A 26,375-nucleotide genomic window follows, 5' to 3' on the forward strand; every position below is an offset into this window, starting at 1 on the left:
CATTTATCCATCCTTCCATCTGTGTTGGTTGTTCTATCCATCATCCATCCATCCATCCATCTGGGTCAGTTGTTCAATCCATCCATCTGTCTGTATAAGTTATTCCATCCATCCATCCATCTATAATCCGTCTGTCTTTGTCAGTTGTTCCATCCATCTATCCCTTCTTCTGTGTCATTTGTTCTATTTATCCATCCATCCATGTCCGTTGTTCTATCTATCCATCCATCCATCCATCCATCCATCCATCAGTCTGTGTCGGTTGTTTTACCCATCCATCCATCTCTCTGTATCAGTTGTTCTGTCTATCTATGCATCCATCCATGTATGCATTCATCCTTCCGTCCATCCATCTGTGGTTCCATCCATTCTTCCATCCAGTAGTCCATTTTTCTGTCATTTGTTCTATCCATCCATCCATCTATCTTTTCATTCCTTTACTAATTTCCCCCTTCTCTCTCTCTCTCTCTCTCTCTCTCTCTCAGTCTGTGTGTTCCAGCTGAAAGAGGGCCCACCGCACACAAACACAAAGGGGCATTGTATTCCGGGTAAAATGTGGTAAGCAGACGCTGGTGGACAGCCCTAGCGGTTGCTGGCAGGCAGACACACTTCCTAGCGCTGCCGGCTCATGAGCTCTTGTTTTGGGAAAGCCCTGAGTTATGGCGGCTGTGGCGAGGGGCATTTATGAAAGCGGGACGAGGCTTATTTTGGGAGCCAGTGGGGTGGAGTGTGAATGTAGGCCCCACCACAAGGTCACCCCTGGATCTCTTTCTCTCTCTCTCCTTCATTAAGTCAAACGTGCATCCATCCATTGTCAAGGCGGGACCACCGTGTGCCCACTGAAACTCATCCCTCACTTACTCCATCAAAATGGTTCCAGCAAGTCTGAAAATACATCTCTATGCAGTGCTCGGGGGTCTTTTCCAAGGACTTTGAAGTTTTCCTAGAGGGTCAGACTTCCCAGCGGTGGTGGTGGTGGATTACTGTGGTTTCGCTGTAAAAATAGAGGCATATAATCGAGCTGTGTGCCAGAGAAATTATCTCCACGAAAGAGTGCATTATATTGAAATAAGACAGATTATTCAATTTTTTTTTGTTCAGTAAGATTATTTATTTTTTATTAACCCTTATGCACTGTTCAAACCCTTTTGTTATGTCCGGAATGAAAACATCCACTGAATTAAACTGCTGTAAAAATGCATCAGATAAATAATTTCTGATTATTTTGCATAAATCTGTTAATCAACCTTAGTCCTAATCAAAACTACTAAATGTTTTTAAAAATTACAGGATTGTAACTCTTTAATTGCCAAATTCACGAATTATGTCACTGATTTGGTGAAAAATGGTGTGTTTTCAGTATAAAAGGTAATTGTGGACTATATATTTTTTTCCTTTAATCACAGTCTTGTACATGTGAACGATTAGTAACAACATTGGTTTTGACCAAGCGGCAACCTCCCGCTCTCCCTCAGGAAGCCAATACGGAAGTAACTGAAACTGCAATTCATCAAAATTCCGCTAGTCCTGGCTCCATAATAGAGCAAATTTCAATTGAGCCCACTGTTAGAATGGCCAACTTTACAACAGAAAAAAAAGGTGTTTACAGCCTGGTACAAAGAACGATTTTGGTTCATATAGTTATTATTATCCTCCATAACAACTGTGAGGGGGGTGAATTTTTTTATAACTCATCCATTTCCTTTATATAAGGTTATATTAAGTTTGCATAATTAAGGGCGTGGCCACTTGAGTGATAGCTAGGTCTCGCTGGTCACCGTCACTTCACCTCAGCTGAATCCGGCAGATTAGCCACTGATCTCGGCATATTCATCGTATTTTTGTTTTGTTTTGTGTGGCTTTACACAGTCAGCTGCCTTTTGGACTTATTTCTTACAATTATCAGATGATATGGGATGCTGTGTGCATTTAATTGTGCTCACAAATCGTTTACGTGGCCTCCGTTTCCCATGTGAGTAAAGTTATATACTTGTATACCATCTCTATAAATGTATTTGTTTTATTTAAGATCATTTATCATTAATATTTTTCTTTAGACCCGTAAAGCACTCTAGAATGTGACAGATTGATTAGCTGTAGGCTCTAGAACAGTCATCTGAAGCGTTGTCATACAGTGTTATGCTGGAGTTCATCAATAGTCTTGCATTTACTAACACACACTATATCTGAAGTGTTTGGAAGTATTTCACGTTTTCCTCCTGTAGAAAAACGTCATAAGAACAATGTTTAGTGGCTCAATGTGTTACAGCAGTGTTTTTAAAAGTCTAAACACTTTATTGATATAGTGTACAGCTAAGCACATGTGGTCAGAACACAAACGAGTCGCAGGTAATGAAGTATCAAGCGTTTCTCCCAAAGTAAAGTCTGTCTGCCAGGTCTAAGCAAAGTGCCAGCAGGTGTCTGTAGCTCCGCTCACTCTCCGCCTCTTTGCCCTTGTTTGGTATCCCGCCGTGGGTGCGATGATGCGCGAACAAAATGGCGACGGTTGGCCGCGCCTACTTGTAGCTTCTTTTGCAGTGTTCAGAAACCTATGGGTGACGTCACGGATACTCCGTCCATATATCTTACAGTCTATGGTTTTGACGCATTGTTAGATTTTCATTTTTTCTCCTTAATTTACTGTTTTTGCCCTGCTGACTTCCATTATAACCACATTTGATTGTGCATAAATACACAGTCTTTGTTTTTGTTTACTCCATGTAATTCCGAGTGCTGAGATGCATATTTAGATTTTCTCAGACACATCAAGGTGAGCAAAGTTCACTCTCACAGACACACATACACACACTTTAATTTGCTGTTAAGCTCATATAAAATCCAGAAACTGAGCTTTTTTTTTTGCACAGGCCTATCTAAAGGGTTAATGGTGCCAACTGATGGTCAACAGTATAAATTACAAATTTGACCTCTTCCCAACAGGGTAAATAACCAACCATCAAAAATGCATGATTATATGGTTTCATGGTTTTGTAACCAAAAAATGTGGTGATAATGGAAGTCAATGGGGCAAAAACAGTAAATTAGGGTGAATTTTTATTTTTAAATCTACCAAAAACAATGCATCAAAGGCAAAGTTGTTTCACATGTTCAAGAATTTGATGAAAGGTAAAAAAATTCAATCTACAATTACTTTTTATATTGAGAATGTGTCATTTTTTGTGTTTTTTTTCTCACCAAATTAGTGACATCATTTATGAATTTGGCAATTAAAGAGTTAAACTCAAGTACGTTTCCAAACAATTTAGTAGTTTTGATCAGGACTGAAGTTGATTAACAGATTTATGGAAAACAATGTGAAAAAAAATATTTATCTGATGCATTTTTACAGCAGTTTAATTCAGTGTATGTTTTCATCCCCAACATAACAAAAGGGTAGTAAATTGTCTATTGGAGTGTATTGTTGAGAGTTGTTTTTTTATCAAAGCATTTCCTCAAAATATGTGTCGAAGTGAAGTTTCATAAACTAATTTCGAGAGGAGCATGTGAAATAATCGAGCACATCTGGCCACTCATCTGTAATCAGTAATAATCCAATCAGAGTGATCCTAGTTTACTATAAATGGATCATTTTCTCCCTAATGTTTCTATCTTCGTTTGGAAGAATCCCCCCTTCCACCCCATCTCCTCCTTTTCCTCCCTTTTCTAAAGGGGGAGCTCTCGAGACCTACCTGATCTCGGATCTCCTGATATGCTTATCGACCGGGCGGGAGCCCTGGGCTCAAATATTTCCGAGCTCAGGGTTCTCTCCCGGGACAGCATGCCAAACCTGCTTCATACGCCAAGCATATCTAAGTGGGAACTCTTCAAATAAGATTTGTCACCAAAAATCATATTGCTAGCTGAAACACAGAGTAAGTTATGGCCAAATTAAGACACAAAATCACCCTAGAGTAGATGAAAACATCCCCAACAGTACATAAAGTGCTGTGTTTATTGCTTTTTTTTTTATTTAACTGTTTTGTTCAAGATTTATATGCTAAATGCTAATCACTGTGTTTGGGTGCAGACATGTAAATTTGACAACCTTTTTTTGATGGTCCATTTGTTGAATTAAGGGTTGGGGTAAGGGTTGGGGTTAGGGTTAGGGCGTACTCACACTATGTACAGTTGCCTTGAACCGGGCCGAAGCACACTACTCAAATGATCCGGGAAACCGGCCTGGGCATGTTTCGGATAGCATAGTGTGAGTGCGCCCTTAGTGTAAGTTGACATGTACTTGCAAAGTTTCTTATAGTCAGTAAAATGTCTGTTGAAGGAGCATATCAGCAGATATTAAGCAGACAGGCTACTAATACTCAACCCCTGTTACCCCTATTGATTATGGTGATCCAGAAGCAATATTATTTTGTACATCCATGTGGTTTTACTAAAGGAACAGAAATCACATGTCACTTTTTTGTGCAAAAATCACCTTTTTAAGGGGTTTAAACACAGTTGTGTGGCAAAAGTCTGTGAATATAAAAAGTTTCTAATGGTAAAAATTTATTAATTTTATTTTTGATAATCACACTTGGTAAAGAAACACTTTGATTGACATTCTCCCTTTTTACGTGTCATCAGGGGGTAAAGGCCCGCCCATTAGTGACAAATTTTCCTTAATTAGCACGTTAAGCTGCGGTCACACATGACTTTTTCTCCCATAGACTTCCATTCATACGTACACGAATACGTCAGACCGGAAACGCGGGGTCATGCGTTAAGTTTTGCAGGTTGCTGCGGTGCAAAGTTCAAGCTTGGTGAACTCTGTCCTGCGAAATCGCATCACTTGACTGCGTGAGACCCATTGAGGATCAAAACACGACCTCTCTGGACAGAAATTTAGAGCATGGAGCAATCGCTCGCTTTTTTAAATGTCTAATCATCTTGTTTAATCCCGCCCATTTTCGCAGCACCACACGACAGAATTTCGCACACACAAAACCCGGTGTGACCGTAGCTTTAGTCTTGTTTTTGAATCTGCCACTATGCTGACACACAGGCATTTGTAGCTCCGCCCTATTTTGTAACGATTACAAACTCATTTGAATTTAAAGCGACAGTCAACAAAATGGCACATTAGGATCAAAGTCTAAAAGAGGCAGCTTCAAAGAATAATAAAACATTATTTGTGGGGTATTTTGAGCTGAAACTTCACATACACACTCTGTGGGTGACAGAGACTTGTTTTACATCTTGTAAAAATTGGCATAATGGTTTGCCTTTAAAGGATATTTTGTAAAATCGTAATATATACACACACCGGCCACTTTATTAGGTATACCTTTCTTGTACCGGGTTAGACCCCCTTTTGCCTTCAGAACTGCTTTAATCCTTCGTGGCACAAATTCAACAAGGTACTGAAAATATTCCTCAGAGATTTTGGTTCATATTGACATGAAAGCATCACGCAGTTGCTGCAGATTTGTCAGCTGCACATCCATGATGCAAATCTCCCTTTCTACCACATACCAAAGGTGCTTTAATGGATTGAGATCTGGTGACTGCGGAGGCCATTTGAATAACTCATTGTCATGTTCAAGAAACCAGTCTGAGATGATTCACGCTTTATGACATGGTGCGTTATCCTGCTGGAAGTATGTTGTTCATGTTGTTGACGCCAAATTCTGACCCTACCAGTCGAATATTGCAGCAGCTTTCTATCAGCTGGAACCAGTCTGGCCATTCTCCTCTGACCTCTGGCATCAACAAGGCATTTGCACCCACAGAACTGCCGCTCACTGAATATTTTCTCTTTTTCGCACCATTCTTTGTAAACCCTAGAGATAGTTCTCTCATTAGATGAGCAGTTTCTCAAATACTCTGACCAGGCAGTCTGACACCAACAACCATGACACGTTCAACAACCAAAACACGTTCACGTTCAAAGGTGACTTAAATCACCTTTCTTCCCCATTCTGATGCTCGGTTTGAACTGCAGCAGATCGTCTTGACCATGTCTACATGCCTAAATGCATTGAGTAGCTGCCATGTGATTGGCTGACTAGAAATTTGCTTCAACAAGCAGTTGGACAGGTGTACCTAATAAAGTGGCCGGTGAGTGTATCTTACAACATCTCAAGCATTAATTGTACCTAATACTTTTCAACTGATTAATTTAATTTTAAGCCTTCTTCCATTTTTTTCTATAAACCACTGCTGATGACAAAATCTGTATTTTATTTAGGATATACAATTCCAAAAGCCTGCAAATGGTTGAAAATGCTAAAGAATTGGTTTTTAATTAAGGGTAGGTCTTTATGAAACACTTAACACAAACAAATACACAATTCCACTTCATATGGTTGATTGTTTAAGTAAGGTATGGTGATGATCTTAATGACGTCACATCATACGGCAGAGTCATGGTGATTCTCATGTGTTGTAAAGTCATAAATGAATGCCACTGGTCAACCACAGTCACAGAGCAAAAAAAGTGCTTGGTCAACAGCATGATTTTAATGAAACGCTATACGCAGTCTGACCACATAAGATCTTTCTGAAAGAGCAGACTGAAAGAGGCTGAAAAAAGCGACTATCTGGCTTGAGCGTTGCAAATGCTTAAAGTTAAAAGAGGAACATTCTGGTGGGAAAATTCAGACTTGTGTTCGTTGCAGTGAAACAGTAGGATGGAAACTGCAGTATCAATGTTAATTTTGGTATTTTTTGTGCTTCAAAAAAGATTTAATATATGTAATAATTGTACTGTATATATACATAATTTAGTATATGTACATTACCACCCTCAGACTATTAGAAATACTCTCTAAAAAAAGCTTGGTTGTTGTAATATGTAAAATATAGACCCAAACTCAAACATTAGGTGAAAGGAATAAATACATTTTAATTGAAAAATTAACCCAGTGTTGAGTTTGGACATATTTAACCCAACGCTAGGGTTATGAAAGCACAAAATTCTTATAGAGTGTAGCTGTTCATCTGCAGTACATAAACTTCCTTGTTTTAAATAAACTTGTATATAACTGCTATGTAGTCTTTTTAATAGATTTTTAATGCTTAAAACATTTCTTAAACGTTCATTCATTTATTTTCCTTCGGCTTAGTCCCTTTGTTTATTAGAGGTTGCCACAGCGGAAAGAACCGCCAACTTATCCAGCATATGTTTTACAGAGCTGATGCCCTTCCAGCTGCAACCCAGTACTGGAAAACACCCATACACTTTTACAAACTATGGACAATTTAGCTTACCTAATTCACCTATAGCGCATGTCTTTGGACTGTGGGGGAAACCGGAGGCAACACAGGCAGAACATGCAAACTCCATACAGAAATGCCAACTGGCCCAGCTGGGGCTCGAACCAGCGACCTTCTTGGTGTGAGGTGACAGTGCTAACCACTGAGCCACCGTGTCACCATTTCTTAAACATTCAATTATAAATATAATGTCATTACATCAGAATGCAAACTTTACACAAATTATAGGTTATTAACTAATGATGGGTCATATATTGCCAAACCCAACAAGTGCTTTAAAAGTGTGTAATTTAAATAATAAAAAAAACTAACCTAGTGCTGGTTTTGAATATGTTTGACCCAACATTGGGTTATAAAAACCTAGCATTTTTTAAGAGTGTAGCCATTCATCAAAAGTATATAAACTTCCTTGTTTTAATAAGAAAAAAACACTATATATATATATTTATATTTATAGTCTTTTATAGATTGTTGATGCCTAAAACATTTCTAAAACATTAAATTACAATATCATCAGATCAGAATGCACACTCTAAAAATTGCTGGATAGTTGTAAACTAACGATGGGTAAAATATGGACAAACACAACAAATGAGTTAAAATCCTGTAATTTAAATTTAATTGTAAAAGAATGAACCCAATGTTGGCCATATTTGACCCAACATTGGATTACAAAAAACAGCCTTTTTACAGCATATCATTCATCAATAGTATATAAATTTTCTTGTTTTAAATAAAAAAAACACTCTATATACTACATTATATATATATATAATTCTTATATATATTCTTATATATTTTATATATAAAGTCTTTTAAAGATTGTTGATGCTTAGTAAAGTTTATTTATAAATTAATTTCAAGAGGATCACATGCTTATGATTGCTTGCAGCCGGTCCCGCATTATTCAATTTATGATTCACCAATCAGACGATTGCTAAGCCACTATAAATACCATAAGTTCCATATGACAGCCATCTTTGTTTTGAAGAATCCCCCCTTCCACCCCTACTCCTCCTCCTTTCCTAGATTTGTTTAATTAAACACAAAAATTTAATTCAAATCTAGTAATTTAAATTTAATTGAAAGAAAATGAACCCATTGTTGGCGATATTTCACCCAACATTGGATTACAACAACCCATCATTTTTAAATTGCATCGATAGACAAAATCAGTGTATGAGTGCAAGTGTGCATGCACATGTTTGTAAGAACTTATTTGCAAACATTTTAACCTAATGAAATACAATGGATGTTTACCAGTGATGGGTAGCAGCTGGAAGGGCATCCGCTGCGTAAAACATATGCTGGATAAGTTGGCGGTTCATTCCACTGTGGCGACCCCAAAATTAATAAATGGAATAAGCTGAAAAGAAAATGAATGAATGAAATAAAATGCTATTACATTCCAAACTGAACAGATGTTCAAATTATTCGCCCTCCTGCGGATTTCCTTTTTAAATATTTCCCAAAGGATGTTTAACAGAGCAAGGAAATTTTCACAGTATTTCCTAAATAATTTTTTCTTCTGGAGAAAGTCTTATTTGTTTTATTTTGGCTAGAATAGAAATTTTTTAATCTTTTAAAAAACATTTTAAGGTCAAAATTATTAGCCCCCTTATGCAATATTTGTTTTTGATTGCCAACAAAACACACCATCATTATACAATGACTTGCCTAATTACCCCGACTTGCCTAATTAAACTAATTAAACATGTTAAGCCTTTAAATGTCACTTCAAGCTGAACACTAGTATCTTGAAAAATATATTGTTATCTATTATGTACTGTTATCATGGCATGTTATTAAACTATTCTGTTTAGAAATGTGCTGAAAAAAATCTTCCCTTTAAACAGAAATTGGGGCAATACAGAGGGGCTAATAATTCAAGTGGGCTAATAATTCTTACTTCAAATGTAGACATGTTATGCACACTTAAAGAGCCAGTGAGAGCACGCATACACCAAGCAGGACTTACTTTGTACTAATGTTTCCTGTGTCTTAACCAGTAATGTTTCAGAAGCCTTCATTCAGCTGCAGCACATGCCGTAGCCTCCTCTAGGGGCCAGGAGGATGACTTTACCACCATGAAAGTTAGTCCAAATCCAACTGAAAGAGGAAATGACACTGGAATTGCATGTATCTCCATAAAACAGTATTTGATTTATTTCTCAAGGGAGGCATTTTACTCAGACGGTTCTTGCTGCGGAGTCTCGATATTCCTCACAGTGTAATAAATCTCAGTGCTTTTCCACCGCAAACATTAACTCAGATCTCTCTCTCTGTAAAACACTTCCTGCATGCTCCATGAAAAACAGACTGTTGTGCGTTTTCACTGTTATGTCATATAAAACTTCTCTGAGCGTTCTTAGGTAATTAGCATGTATTGACATGAAGTCAATGCACTAAATAGTTTTGTATCTCAGACGGCGGATGAGAAACTGAGAAGGCTTGTGTCATCTGAGCCCATCACATGTTTTGTTTATCCGTCCTTTAAGCAAATGTGGCTTTAATTCCAGAAAGCGCTTCTGGATAGAAATGCAAAATAATTGTTTGTTTTACATTTGCTGTACGCTGCGAATGCCGTCATCTGTAGTATTTCAGGGTAATAACAATTCGGATTCATCCATCAGCCAAATATGCTTTGATGTGACACGCTTTAGTTAAAATATAGAACAAATTACGGCTTGGAGTGAATCATTCGCCGCAAGCTTCAGAGTGTTCGACAAGAGGCGGTAAACTCAGCTTCATTACAGTCAACAGCATGTTTATACAGTTGAAGTTGAAATTATTTACCCTCTTATGATTTTTTTTACTAAATAATGCTGTTTAACAGAGCAAGGACTTTTGTGCATTATTTCCGATAATGTTTTTTCTTCTGGAGAAAGTCTTATTTAATTTATTTCAGTTAGAAAAAAGCTGATTTAAATTGTTTTTAAACCATTTTAAGGTTAATATTATTAGCCCCTTTAAGCTATTTTTATTTTTGATTGTCTACAAAACATACCATCATTATACAATAACTTGCCTAATTAACCTAGTTAAGCCTTTAAGTGTGGTTTATTTATAAACTAATTTCGAGAGGATCACGTGCTTATGATCAACACTGCTGGCTCCTCATTAGCTCCGTAATCTGACCCATTAGATGATTACGGAAGCATTATAAATAACCAGAGTTTTTCACTCCAGTTTTCTTTGTCTTGAAGCTTTCCCCCTTCCACCCCTACTTTCCTCCACCTTTTCTGATAGGGCGGCACGGTGGCCCAGTGGCTAGCACTGTTGCCTCACAGCAAGAACACCGCTGGTCTAACCTCTTATTGGGCTGGTTGGTGTTTCTGTTCGGAGTTTACATGTTCTCCCCGTGTCCGCGTGGGTTTCCCGGTTTCCTCCCACAGTCCAAAAACAAACCATAGCCAATCGACTAAACCAATTATCACCTAAAACAACTTTAGTTTACACTTCTCACACGGCGACAAGCAGGGGAGTTCTCGAGACCTACCTGAGCTCGAACTCCCCTCTCGCCCTTCTAACAGGAGGGAGCCCCGGGCTCGAGGATATTACGAGCTCAGGGCTCTCTCCCGGGACAGCATGCCAAGTATGCTTTATTGATTATCAGCTAAGTGTGAACTCTTGAAATGTCACTTTAAGCTGAATACTAGCATCTTGAAAAATGTCTAGTAAAAGATAAGATAAAAGATAAAAGAATTCAGTTATTAATGAGTTATTAAAAATTTAGAAATTTGTAGGGAAAAAAAATCTTCTCTCAGTTAAACAGAAATTGGGGGAAATGTACAGGGGGCAAATAATTCTGACTTTAACTGTTCACTCACCGGCACTTGATTAGGTTTACCTGTCCAACCACTTATTAACGCAAATTTCTAATCAGCCAATCACATGGCAGCAACTGAATGCATTTAAGAAAGTAGACATGGTCAAGACGATCTGCTGCAGTTCAAACTGAGCATCAGAATAGAGAAGAAAGGTGATTTAAGTGACTTCGAAGGTGGCATGGCTGTTGGTGCCAGATGGGCTGGTATGAGTATTTCAGAAACTGCTGATCTACTGGGATTTTCACGCACAACCATCTCTAGGGTTTACAGAGAATGGTCTGAAAAAGAGAAAATATCCAGTGAGCGGCTGTTCTGTGGTCGAAAATGCCTTGTTGATGCCAGAGGTCAGAGGAGAATGGCCAGACTGGTTCAAGCTGATAGAAAGCTAATAACAGGTAACTGAGGCTACAATTCACACAAGCTCACCAAAATTGGACAATAGAAGACTGGAAAAACGTTGCCTGGCCTGATGAGTCTCGATTTCTGCTGCGACATTTGGATGGTAGGGTCAGAATCTGGCATCAACAACATGAAAGCATGGATTCATCCTGCCTTGAATCAATGGTTCAGGCTGCTGGTGGTGGTGTAATGGTGTAGGGCATATTTTCTTAGCACACTTTGGGCCCATTAGCACACTTTGGGCCCACCGCATCTATCATGGATGAGCTGTGATCGCAGCTGCAGTGTTGCCAGATGTAGTTGACTGATTCCAGCCCAAAAACTATCCAAAACCGCCCAATCTGGCAACACTGCGCTGCTGCCGTTTATCACTGTCACTCATCGGCGAACAGCGCCTGTGAAGTAAAATATAAAATTGTGTATGGAAAGCATCATCGATGCACCGAGATATCGAACCGAATCGATGGCATGATAATCGTAACCGAACCGTGAGACCAGTGTAGATTCACACTTCTAGAATCCACTGTATCAAATGGACTCTACAGTCACCAGAGCTCAATCCAATAGAGCACCTTGTGGAGAATGTGGTGGAACAGGAGATTCGCATCATGGATGTACAGCTGACAAATCTGCAGCAACTGCATGATGCTATCATGTCAATATGGATCAAAATCTCTGAGGAATATTTCCAGGACCTTGTCGAATCTATGCCACAAGGTATTAAGGCAGTCCTGAAGGGAAAAGGGGGTCCAACCCGGTACTAGTAAGATATACCTAATAAACTGGCCGGTGAGTGTATATTCTGTTAATACGAGCGATGTGCATTGATCTTCCTGTTTTCCTCATTTGCATGTCCGAAGTGTTAGCTGCATGCAACGAAAACATAGGCACAAGATCGTAAAAAGACTTCAAAAGGATGCACTGCCCTGTAGATAGGAGAGTGTGATGATGTCATTAAGGCCACCTGATACGAGGTGGGGCTGAAATTCAAGCATGTAAACGGGAGATTTAGAGTTGACTGCAGGTCATCTGTGCTGCTTTCTCAGGCAGACAAACCCGCAGCTGAAACACAAGGAGACACTGTACGGAAGGAATGCTCTCTGCGGCTTCCAGACTTGCTCCCTCTGTAATTTGTAAACGTAAAGAAATGTGCTGCCGCCCACAGAGGGGGGAAGATAGCAAATCCACAGACTTTTGTCAGCATTTTATGCCCCGATTTGATTTTTATCTGTGGGCATGGAGGCCTGTGTGTGTGTATGTGTGTGTGATGACTTATGAAGTAATGTTTTACCAGTGTGAAGCGTTTGGGCAGGTATTTGAGGTTTCTTCAGATTTGCTATTCCTCAGACTGTTGTGCTGCTTTTTTGTGCGACATCTAAATGGGTTTGTTTGTGTGTGTGAGTGCTCATACTCTCTAAACATTGCTGGGTTGTTGTCTATGTTGGGTAGAATACAAATCCAATGTTGGGTTGGGTTGGGTTGATTTTTTTTCTATTAAATTTAGTTTACATTTTTAACCCAGTGGTTGAGTTTGTAAATATACACTGCACAAAAATCTTTATTACTAAGATTTTTTTGTCTTGGTTTTGCTCTAAATGTCTTACAATTCTTAAATCAAGAAGCATTTTCAAGACAAGCAAAACAGATTGTCTTGTTTTAAAGAAATAAGTCAAAATTCACTTTGAGTTTTCCCTAAAACAAGCAAGATATAGACAATGGAGTAAGCAAAGGAATCTTATGTCAAAAGGAAAAACATGATTATTCTGTTTACCCTGTTGGAAGTATATTTTGCTTGTTTTAAGGAAAAACGTACTTAATTTTATCAGCAGCAGGGTGGATTACTGTAACGGCCTCCTCACTGGCCTTCCCAAACAAACAGTCAGACACTTACAGCTCATCTAGAACACCTTGGCCAGAATTCTGACCAGAACCAGGAAATCAGAGCACATCACACCTGTCCTCAGGTCTTTACACTGGCTCCCAGTTACATTCAGAATAGATTTTAAAGTATTATTACTGGTCACTAAATCACTAAATGGCCTAGGACCTCAATACATTACAGATATGCTCACTGAATACAAACCTAACAGATCACTCAGATCTTTAGGATCAAATAGATTAGAAATTCCAAGAGTTCAGTCAAAGCAGGGTGAATCGGCTTTCAGCTACCAACAGCGCCCCTCACTGCTGGAATCAGCTTCCAGAAATGATCAGATGTGCTCCAACATTAGGCACATTCAAATCAAGGCTGAAAACACATCTGTTTAGCTGTGCCTTTACTGAATGAGCACTGTGCTACGTCCGACAGATCGCACTATTGTGTTTCTCTCTTCTTTTTCATTCTTTTATAACACATTTTATCTGTTTTTATGCTTATTTATTTTATTTTTTACCATTTCTATTATTTGTTTTTATTTCTCTTATACTTGTTTCTTTTATTTCTGTTTATGTAAAGCACTTTGAATTGCCACTGTGTATGAAATGTGCTATATAAATAAACTTGCCTTGCCTTGCCTAATTTTGACTCATTATTTCTGAAAACAAGACAATATTTTTGCTTGTCTAAAGATCTGAGTGATCTGTTAGGTTTGTATTCAGTGAGCATATCTATAATGTATTGAGGTCCTAGGCCATTTAGTGATTTTTAGACCAGTAATAATATTTTAAAATCTATTCTGAATGTAACTGGGAGCCAGTGTAAAGACCTGAGGACAGGCGTGATGTGCTCTGATTTCCTGGTTCTGGTCAGAATTCTGGCAGCAGCGTTCTGGATGAGCTGTAACTGTCTGACTGTCTTTTTGGGAAGGCCAGTGAAGAGGCCGTTACAGTAATCCACCGTGCTGCTGATAGTTTTCCTTAAAACGAGCAAAATATACTTCCAACAGGGTAAGCAAAATAATCATGTTTTTCCTTTTGACATAAGATTCCTTTGCTTACTCCAGTGTCTTTATTTTGCTTGTTTTGGGGAAAATTCAAAATTATTTTTGACTCATTATTTCTGAAAACAAGACAATATTTTTGCTTGTCTAGAAAATGCTTCTTGATTTAAGAATTATTAGATATTTGGACTAAAAAAAGACAAAAACTCAAAGTTAGAAAAGTTTTTTTGCGGTGTAGGAGCCAACATTGAGTTACAACAACCCAGCATTTTAGTGTGTGCTTTAAATACGAACCTTTGCAGGCACATGAAGCTACTGGTTAAAGAGTGAATAGAAATTAGCATATGAATGCTTTAATATTTTGGTCGCTTATTATGTGATTCAATGAGCAAACCCTCAATAATGTGAAGCTGCTTTAACAATCTACATTGTAAAAGCGCTATATAAATAAAAGTGAGTTGAATTGAATTGAATTAATGTGGGTTTGTCCACATTTGGCCCAATGTTGGGTTATTGTCAAGTGTACATTTATGTAAAACATATTTCTGTGTATGTATTTTTGTGTATGTTTCTAGAGTTCACACTTAGATATTGCTTGACATTATTAGCAAGTTTGGCATGCTGTCTTGGGAGAGAACCCTGAGCTCAGAGATAATTGAGGAGATAATCAGGTAACTCTCGAGAGCTCCGCCTAGTAAAAGAGGAAAAGGGGGAGATGGGGTGGAGGGGGGGGTTCTTCAAAACAACGAAGATAAGGGAGTTAGGTGAGACGGGCTATTTATTGTGAGTTTGGAATAATCCAATTGGTTTACTAATGATTGCAGATAAGAGACCGACCTCGATTAATCATATCACGTGCTCCTCTCGAATTTAGTTTGTGAAACTTCACTTAATAATTAGTTCAAGAGTTCACACTTAGCTCATGACTTACGAAGCTTGTTTGACATGCTGTCCCGGGAGAGAGAGCCCTGAGCTCAAGGGATCCTCGAGTCCAGGGCTCCCTCCCTTTGCGGGGCGAGGGGAGATTGAGCTCAGGGCGATCTCAAGGCTCCCCCGCAGCTAAGGCCAAGATGAACTCCCTTAGAGCGAGATGTCTAGTAGAACTTCAAGACGAAGATAGTTCCAAAGAGAAAAGAGGATATATATATATATATAGGAACTTATGATGCTTTGATTGGAGGGTTGTGATTAGCTAATATGAGCCAGCTGGGTTAATCATGAGCACGTACTCCTCTCGAAATTAGTTTAAGATATTAAACTTCACTAAATTATTGATGTAATTTATGACCATGTATTTTGTGGCAGAAGGCATCTGGTTTGACATAATATTAAGTTAAATATAATGCTAAAGTAATTCAGCAACAAATTGATGATATTTTTGGAATAGCGTTTAAGTAAATTCTCCAAAATAACCGCTTTAGCAATGGTTAACCCATTTTCTGTTTATTTAACCACTTTTGACATTTCATAACCGCGTGAGTATTTTATACGAATACTGTTTTTCTTTTTAGTTTTGTGTCGTGTGTGTCTTGGAGGTGCAGTGTTAGTCTAAGCATACAGTTTATTACTGATTAATCTCCAGTGTGATTGGAACAGTCAGTGTGACCCCGGTTTGCACATCCTTTGCAATAAATCTATTCCCTCTGAATTGTGTAAGTAATTAGTAGCTGTTCAAGCATACTGCATCAGACCTGTGCCAACCAAAGCCTCTTTGGTGTCGTTTTTGGCTGCAGTCATTTATTCTCCCACCAACATGGAAACGTTCAACTCTGCAGTTCTGTAATAAATGCTTATCTAATATAGAGTGTATGAGGTTTTGATTGAATGAAGGTTGGCATGCTGGCTTAGTGGTTACCGATGTCGCCTCACAGCAAGAAGGTCGCTGGTTCAAGTCCCGGCTGGGCCATTTGGCATTTCTGTGTGGAGTTTGCATGTTCTCACCGTGTTGGCGTGGGTTTACTCCGCGTGCTCGGGTTTCCTCCACAGTCCAAAGACATGCGCTATAGGTGAATTGAGTAAACTAAATTGTCCGTAGTGTATGAGTGTTTCCCAGTGTTGGGTTGCGGCTGGAAGGGCATCCGCTGTAAAACATATGCTGGATAAGTTGGCGGTTCATTCCTCTGTGGCGACCCCTGATTAATAAAAGGATTAAGCTGAAAAGAAAATGAATGAATGAATGAATGAATGAATGAAAATTGGCCGTTGTGTATGAATGAATATTTCAATATTTTAAATATATATATATATTAAAAGACACACAAACAATGGTTGGATTTAAAACAGTTTAAAAGTATTTTGAATTTAGTTGAACAAATTTGTCCAACATGGAAACATTCAACTCTGCAATTTTCTAAAAAAACTAATATAGAGTATATGAGGTTTTGAATGTATGAATGAATTAATATTTTAATATTTTTATTTTAGATATATTTTAAATGCACTCTAAAAGATTGGGTTGTGTTAACCCAACACATACATATTTTTGTTTATTTAATAGGAAAAAATGACCCACAATAAAGAAATAAATAAACACTCTAACATTTTGGGGTCGTATTAACCCAACACTTGGGTTAAAAATGCATTTTAAATTCAATTAAAAAATAACCTAAAGTAATTTCTTAATCCTTCCAACAAAGAAACATTCAAAAAATGCTTGTCTTTTATATAAAGTATATGAGGTTTGGAATGAATGAAAATATAAAAAAGTTAATTAATAAATAAATAAATAAACACTCTAAAATGTTAGGGTCGTTTAACCCAACAATTGGGTTAAAAATCTATTTTAAATTCAATTGAAAAAATTAACCCAAAGTAATTTCTTTCTCCCTCCGACATAGAAATATTCAGCTATATTCAAAAATATATTATATAATATAGTATAATATAATATAATACAATACAGAGTGTATGAGGTTTAAAATAAATAATAAATTAATGAATAATTAATTATAAAATCAATCAATTAATCAATCAATAAATAAATAAAATATTTTTAAATGCACTCTAAAATTTTGGGGTTGTATTAACCCAATAGTTGGGTTAAAAATCTATTTTAAATTCAATTGAAAAAAATAACCCAAAGTAATTTCTTGCTCCCTCCATGGAAACATTCAACTTTTCCAATTCTGTAAAAATGCATATCAAATCAGCTATGAGGTTTTAAATAAATGGATGAATGAGTACTTCAGTGAGTGAGTAAATACATAAATAAATAAATAATAAATAAATAAATAAACATTCTAAAATTTTAGGGTCGTTTAACCCAACAATTGGGTTAAAAATCTATTTTAAATTCAATTGAAAATATACCCAAAGTAATTTCTTTCTCCCTCCAACATAGAAATATTCAGCTATATTCAAAAATATATAATATAATATAGTAATATAAAATATAATACAATACAGAGTGTATGAGGTTTAAAATAAATAATAAATTAATGAATAATTAATTATAAAATCAATCAATTAATCAATCAATAAATAAATAAAATATTTTTAAATACACTCTAAAATTTTGGGGTTGTATTAACCCAATAGTTGGGTTAAAAATCTATTTTAAATTCAATTGAAAAAAATAACCAAAAGTAATTTCTTGCTCCCTCCATGGAAACATTCAACTTTTCCAATTCTGTAAAAATGCATATCAAATCAGCTATGAGGTTTTAAATAAATGGATGAATGAGTACTTCAGTGAGTGAGTAAATAAATAAATAAATAAATAAATAAATAAATAAATAATAAATAAATAAATAATAAATAAACACTCTAAAATTTTAGAGTCGTTTAACCCAACAGTTGGGCTAAAAATCTATTTTAAATTCAATTGAAAAAATTAACCCAAAGTAATTTCTTTCTCCCTCCAACATAAAAATATTCAGCTAAAATATATAATATAATATAGTAATATAAAATATAATACAATACAGAGTGTGTGAGGTTTAAAATAAATTAATAAATAAATTAATAATTAATTATAAAATCAATCAATTAATCAATCAATAAATAAATAAAATATTTTCAAATACACTCTAAAATTGTGGGGTTGTATTAACCCAATAGTTGGGTTAAAAGTCTATTTTAAATTCAATTGAAAAAAATAACCCAAAGTAATTTCTTGCTTCCTCCATGGAAACATTCAACTTTTCCAATTCTGTAAAAATGCATATCAAATCGACTATGAGGTTTTAAATAAATGGATGAATGAGTACTTAAGTGAGAGAGTAAATACATAAATAAATAAATAAATAAATAAATAAATAAATAAATAAATAAATAAATAAATAAATAAATAAATAAATAAACACTCTAAAATTTTTGGGTCGTTTAACCCAACAGTTGGGTGAAAAATCAATTTTAAATTCAATTGAAAAAATTAACCCAAAGTAATTTCTTTCTCCCTCCAACATAAAAATATTCAGCTAAAATATATAATATAATATAATAATATAAAATATAATACAATACAGAGTGTATGAGGTTTAAAATAAATAATAAATTAATTCATTATAAATCAATCAATCAATCAATCAATCAATAAAATATTTTCAAATACACTCTAAAATTTTGGGGTTGTATTAACCCAATAGTTGGGTTAAAAATCAATTTTAAATTCAATTGAAAAAATTTACCCAAAGTAATTTCTTGCTCCCTCCATGGAAACATTCAACTTTTCCAATTCTGTAAAAATGCATATCAAATCGACTATGAGGTTTTAAATAAATGGATGAATGAGTACTTCAGTGAGTGAGTAAATAAATAAATAAATAAATAAATAAATAAATAAATAAATAAATAAATAAATAAGTGTATTTTTTTAAATACACTCTAAAAAATGGGTTGCATTAACCCGGCATTGGGTCAAATATGAACAAACCCAACAGTTGGGTTCAAAATGCATTTTAAATTCAGCTGAAAAAAACCCCAATGGTTAAAAACAACCCAGCATTTTTAGAACAGTCACATCTGAGCAACTTTTTGGCAAGTTTTTTCCCCTTCTGTTAATACACAGGAGCAAAACAGGATTTCCCATTTGTCAATGCTCAGACATAACATTGCAACAATTGTTTAAGTCTCAAAATGAGTGTGGCATTTTCAGGGCTTCTCATGGGCCACACCAATCTGCAACGTTTTTAGATCGGGTTACTTCAAATCAACATTTGCATGCAATGACCTTAACTGTATGCATCAGGGTGATCGTGCAATGCAATGCAGAGCGACAGACATCTTCAAGAAAAGGCTGTGGTATATTGCGTTGCTATTTAGTGTTTAGGGAGACTCCAGAAGGCATTCATTTAACCCCATTGTACCCCGGTGAAGACTGATGGCATGGTGTGGGTGCTCTGACTCTTGTGTCTACGTTATTTTTCATTGTTTGAACTTCAGGCTGTTTCTGAGCGCTCGTGCCTCTTTGTACGCGCGCACATCATTTCTCAGCGCTTGATTGCTCGATGTGGACTTGACGCGGGCTTTAAGCTCGGATCACATATCAGAGGGGCGCGCGTCATTAAGGAGGGCACGTTGCTGCGCGACTGTAACCGTAGAAACTGCGCGCGGAGTCTGAATTTGACAGGCGCGCGGAGTCAGTCTGAGCGCGTGCGGTCACGTATTAATAATGAACAGATGCTGGAAACATCACCCATATGCATGTTTCCACAACGACCCCTGACTGGCTTGTGTTTATTGGCACTTCTGGGTTCAGGATAACAATTTATGTTACGATTTTGTGTGTGAAAGTACGTAGTGAAGTAGTAAAGTCTAGATGGCATGAGAGGATTGTTGCTAGAAGAGATACAGCTGCGGTCGGGAGTTAACGAGAATTATTTATTAAATAGTCTATCAATTTATTGTCTACCCCCACTACCCCAAACATAAACCCAACCATCATAGTAATATAAAAACAGTAATTATACCGAGTATTATACATATTATTTATTAAATTACCCATTAAATAGTTCTTTATTTCTTTATTAGCATGCCGGTCTAGAAGGGATACAGCTACAGATACTAGCATCATTAACATAATTATTATGGCACTGTACAACAATAATTAATATTTTCACATTACTGTCGGGTTTAGGGTTTGGGTAGACGTTAATAAAATACAATTTAATGGGTCATTTAATAAGTAATATGAATGATTCTCGGTATAATTTCTGTTTTTACATTACTGTGATTGTTGGATTGGGGTAGAGGTAGATGTTAATAAAATACATTCATTCATTTTCTTCCGGCTTAGTCCCTTTATTAATCAGGGGTCACCACAGCGGAATGAACCGCCTAGTAAAATATAATTAATAGATAATTTAATAAATAATATAAACTAATCTAGTTAACTTCGGGCCACACAGCTGTATCCCTTCTAGTGGCGCCAATGTATTAAACTGTGAAATACACGCCTTGACAAAAACGGATAGCCTGGATTTTTATTGCTATATTAGTAACAAATAAATAAATAAATAAATAAATAAATAAATAAATAAACATCCGCACAATTATACAAAGTAATGCAATTTAAATGCATGCTATATGCTTAGAAATAGCCTAAATTAAGAGACTAATACGCAAGAGGAACATTGTAATGCATTGTAATGTGTGTGATTATACAAAGCTGTGACTGTGCAACACGTCGACATGCATATCTGTTTCGACAACACTTACTCAACTCACTGAAATGCATTGCAGCGGGAGGGCGGAAGGCGTGAAAAGAGGAAGGTTTGCAAGAAGTCTTTCGAGCAGAAGTTGATGAAACATGCTAATGATCTTCAGATGTTAATGTGCATTTTTTTTTTTTTTTTTTTGCTCTTTTGGACCATTAGTGTGGGTGAGACTTGACTTCCCTTCTGGGCTATATTCACATTATTTTTTCACATCGAGCTGAAGATGAATATCAGTGGTTTAACTGTCAAATAATGAATGCGATAACAGAATAAATATCACATCTGTGGCGCTTGGCTTTTCGTGGAATACCACTACTACTAATAAAATAATAATAATAATAATAATAATAATAATAATAATAATAATAATAATAACGAATAAGGCTGTTCTCATATATCGTATTCAAATTGCACTGATTAAACATGCGCGTTTGAGTCGTTTTAATTTGTTTGCTTGAATGTGATGTTCTCTCTGTGTAAACAAACGCTGGTTTCAAACTGAGCTCATCTTTAGCATATGAACCCGCAGAATTCTGGCACAATTCCTGCCAGCTCGAGTTAAACCTCAAGCCCACACTGCTCATAACACTGAAACATGCACTCCCTCTTTCTGTCACAGACGAACGAATACATTCAGAATAAATAGATTGCGAATTAATCTGCTTGCGGAAACGTGAATGATTAATGCAAATAAATTTATGCACCGTATAAAAAAATCCTTGTTGCCTTAAATATTTAAGCTGAATTAAATTAAATGAGTCCATTGACCTCATATTAGTTAAATTGACTTAAAACAGCTTGCGTAACCTCTAAAATTAAGTTAGAGCATGGTTAAACTAGTTTAATAAGTTACAATGAATTAAAAACACATGCTGTCATCATGACTAATTGATCATATATCATTTTTTACAGTGTGTTGTTTATAAATGCAGTTGGTGAAATGTTTTAAATGTTAATAAATGCAGATGTTTTTGTAAGTGTGATGCAATCTATTAATATTATTGTTATTATTATTATTATTTGTGTTGCGAATCATTTAAATTAAAAAAGATAAAGGCTATATATAAATATTCTGACTGCATTTAAATTCTCCAGTCACGCAGAGTGAAATAGCATATTATTTTTAACTCGGTATATTATTATGACTATTTTATATATTATATAAATGTGCGTGAACATGTTTATACGAATGGTAGCCTGGGATTTATAAAAGCAGGACGTTTGGAGAGACACATGATGGTTGCTTTTCGCACTCACCATAATCATTTTAGATTTTGTTTTATAGTTAATTAAATTGCTCTATTTTAAGCGTCTGATTTATAACAAACCAGATCATTTAATGCATCTTCCCGAATAACCATCGCAAGAACCAGCAATCTAAGAAAACCGGCTGAACTGAGTAGAAAAAATATTAAATTCCCGATTACTAGCTCTACACGAGAATCGCTTTATTTCTGCCTTTCGCTGTTTCGTTTGTTTCAGTCTGTCTCTGTATTTTCCCTCCCGTTCTGTGTCAGTTTAATGCGCTTTAACTCACTTTCTTTGGCCCCGCTGAGGATTTTTAAACGACACATGCGCCTACTAGTGGCGACAGTGCGAGCTCAGGGTGTGTCAACCACACAGGAACTCATTAGATTCTAATTAAATACTCTGTATGAGACCATTATCGTAATTATTGTTGTTCTATCATGATGGAACGAATGCATTAGTTATAGAAAATTAATTTAGCACAAGATATGTTTTAATATTGTAACTAACTGAACGTTAGCAGACTGTTTAATTAATGTTATTGCTGCTGTTTTTAATGTACTTATTCTAATATTTTAAGGGATACTTTATGTCACTGTAACTATTTTAAATATGTTCTTTAATTGCTCAATACTTCGTGCAATATATTTTAACAAAAACTTCATTAATTAACACAGAGACATGATGAATAACTTCAAAGATTTTTTAATCATTATTTTGTGGTTTAAAAGGGTCACACCTTACATACTCTAAACCTTCCTCGTTTATTGTGTGCCAAAACATGCAAGGAGAGGATTGAAATGTTTTATTGATTGCTCATTAAGTATAATAAACACTGATAATAGAGAAGCTTTCAGTTTTGCTTCGGCTCGTTTGATGACCAACCCTGTCTGCTGATTGGTCGATGAAACCCTGCCCTGATCTCTGATTGGTGGAGCGCTCAGCGCACTCCAGGCTATAATGAGATGAGTAAATAACGCTTGTCTGCAGAGTGCAGAGCGCGGCGTTTGCGTAGTCGTATGTCTGACTAACACAAGTTCTCGTTTTTACTCACTTTTACGCATTCATTTGGAAAGAACGTTTGACAGCTGAACGGGACATTGCTGCAGAAACTCTTCTGAAACTGAGGGATTAATTTGTTTGGACTTTATTTTCAGAGACTCTGGATTGACAGGACGGAAAGTAACTGACTGAAAGTAAAACTGATATCCAGGAGCAGCTCACACCTGCTGTACACGCTCTGGGATGACTTCAGTTTCATAAATAACTCTAAAACAGTAGTTTTATATGCTTTGAGAAGCATACAAGACTGTCTTTTTATGCCTTATTTTCATCTATCGTGCAGCACGACATTATATGTGCTTGCGTTTTGTGTGTGTGTTTGGCTGAAGTCAGTGGGGAACTCAACCGCTCTGTGTTAACGCTTCTGCATCAGCATTGCAACACAAAGTAAACGGTCACCGAGGAGTTTTTTTTTACTCTCCAACACAAACGGACTTTCTGTAGCCTACTTACCCGACTGGGTTGCCTGAGATTTTCACGGGGTCTCATTTGTAATCTGTTGTGATGCATATTCCCGTAGACCCGAGTACGAGCAGACGGTTCACGCCGCCCTCCGCCTCGTTCCCGTGCGCCAAAGTGACCGAGAGCCAGAGCATGAGCGCGCCGGGGCCGCTGCGCTCCGGCCGGCCCGTGGAGAGCCGCTCCGTGGTGGACGTGCTGGCGGATCACGCCGGAGAGCTGGTGCGCACGGACAGCCCAAACTTTCTCTGCTCGGTCCTGCCGTCTCACTGGAGGTGCAACAAAACCCTGCCCGTGGCTTTTAAGGTAAATAAAACATTTCTTTCTGTACCATTGACTAATGTCATGGCTTTGTCAGAAAGCTAGCTACTTTTGAACTGAGTTCGCGCTCTTCTGAGTCGACAGCATCAAAGTTTTCCGTCAGGACTTTTGACTAAACTACAATGGTTTGTATTCATTGATTCTTTTTAAACGTTTAATTAGCATAAATTTATAGCAAAATGTATTTTTACAGATCTGTAAGATAGCTGACGTTTGGTTAACTCATATAGTGTGAGCCAAAAGACTATTTGGTTGCGCGTGCCAAGAACACGAGTTAATCAATAAGAAATTACTGACAGATTCTTTTAAAATGTCAACTCACCTGAAAGCAACTGCAAAATTAAAACACTTGCTAATTTAATCTATTTTCTGATATCATCAACATACTAGGCTGTGTTGGCTGGACTGATGATCTGAACTGATGTCAATCACGACAGAGACGTTTCGACACGGTTTTCTGCACTCGGAAAATTTGAATGGAATTATTATTGTAATAATTATATTATTATTATTATTATTATTATTATTATTATTATTATTATTATTATTATAAATATTGTAATCTAAATATAATTATATTATTGTTATTATTATTATTAACTATTATTTTTATTTTGGATATCATAATTATACATCAGTTGTTATTACTAACATTACTGTTTTAAGGTTTGTTTGCTGAATGTACGATTCGCTTATATGCTGTTGTTATTCGCATCTATTCTGTTTATGTTTGTTATATTTTGCACAAATAAATTAATAAATAACAATTAAATCGTTAAATTGTGGCGGAATTTAAAATATACAAATTGCTCCCGGGTTATATTTTAGGAAACGATGCATCCCACTCGCAGAGCTAACATTAAATCTATTATTTGTATTTTATATGCACATACAGTATGTGTGTAACTGTATAATTGCGAGTACACACATACCGAATATTAGTAGTGATTTTTGTGAAGGCTGCAACCCAGATTTGTGGTTTATTGGGTTTGTGTGTGTGTTTGATTATGTTGGGTTTATCTCTGTGTTTATCAGGTGGTGGCTTTGGGTGATGTTCCTGACGGGACTCTGGTCACTGTGATGGCGGGAAATGATGAGAATTACTCCGCGGAGCTGAGAAACGCGTCCGCCGTCATGAAGAACCAGGTGGCGCGCTTCAACGACCTGCGCTTCGTGGGCAGGAGCGGCAGAGGTGCCACATCTTAACATCTCTTTTTGTGGGCAGATGCATGCATGTTTTGGAATCAATAGAAACTATATACTTTACCATTTTAAAAACAAGAAAGCAAGACAGAAATTAAAAAAAAAAAAATTAAGTCATACAAACATTAACTTCCGATTGTCTTACATTTAAAGTTAAACACAATGGGTCTCATTTTTGTTTTAATATACACTGCTCAGCATAATTAAGTACACCCCATTTTGAAAATGAATATTTTGATCAATTTCTCAGTGAATATAGGCAATGTATTTAAGTGCATTTAAACAAAACAGATTTATTAAACAGATATTTTTTATTAAAATAGATAATACAATTAAATTCTAACAAAATATTGCAAAAATATTACAACCTGCAAAATGTAACAAAAAATTTACAATTAAATGTTTTTTTGCTTCTCTTGATTTCCTCTTTTTTTTTGTATTTAATATTTTCTATAACATATAAATTTGGGTGTGCTAGTTTTTGGACCGTTATCGAACATTATTTAATTAGATAAGCTTCAGATTTGGCTTCAGTACTGACTAATCTAATGTATATGCACAAATATAACATTGTATAGCTTCTATTTAAATGTATTAATTTAAAAGATAGATTTGCGAGGGGTGTATTTATATACGCTGAGCACTTTACCAACTACCAAATACCAAAAACATTTGTTTTATATAACCGGATAAATCCGAATGCTTCTGTTAGCATACTTGTCCCATAGAAATAATTACCCCACAGAACAATTTTTTATAAAGGATGTAAAGGATGTACGGTTTAAAAAAAATCCCATCTTGTTTACACACCTTAAAACACCCTACCTCTTACATAGCTTACATTCTTTCACAAGCTTTTCCCTCTCGTCGTTTTCCTCTTGGCCCCGCTCCTCGCACTCACATTTTTCCTGTAAATGTTACACTTTAAATAGTTGCAGACGGATGAGTGGAAAGCGCTGCAGTGTGCGAATTAAAAGTACCTTTCATTTCTGCAGTCAATTACCCCACCCTCATAGCCCTCATACAAGCCACGGCTTTCTCCCCCTCAAAGCGCAGCTTCATTGCATTTAGAGATCACACACGCACGCACGCACACACATGCACAC

At 36.4% G+C, this 26,375-nt stretch overlaps 1 protein-coding gene across 1 annotated transcript in view; it reads left to right on the forward strand.

Annotated features, from left to right (window-relative positions):
* Positions 1-26,375, forward strand: part of runx3 (RUNX family transcription factor 3) — a 131,794-nt gene that overhangs the window by 40,208 nt on the left and 65,211 nt on the right. The window contains exons 3-4 of the mRNA XM_056470341.1: positions 23,807-24,051; positions 25,102-25,258. Of these exons, the coding sequence (XP_056326316.1) occupies positions 23,807-24,051; positions 25,102-25,258 (402 nt within the window). The remainder of the gene's footprint in view (positions 1-23,806; positions 24,052-25,101; positions 25,259-26,375) is intronic.

Source organism: Danio aesculapii, chromosome 13 (assembly GCF_903798145.1).
Source record: "Danio aesculapii chromosome 13, fDanAes4.1, whole genome shotgun sequence".
Classification (NCBI taxonomy): domain Eukaryota; kingdom Metazoa; phylum Chordata; class Actinopteri; order Cypriniformes; family Danionidae; genus Danio; species Danio aesculapii.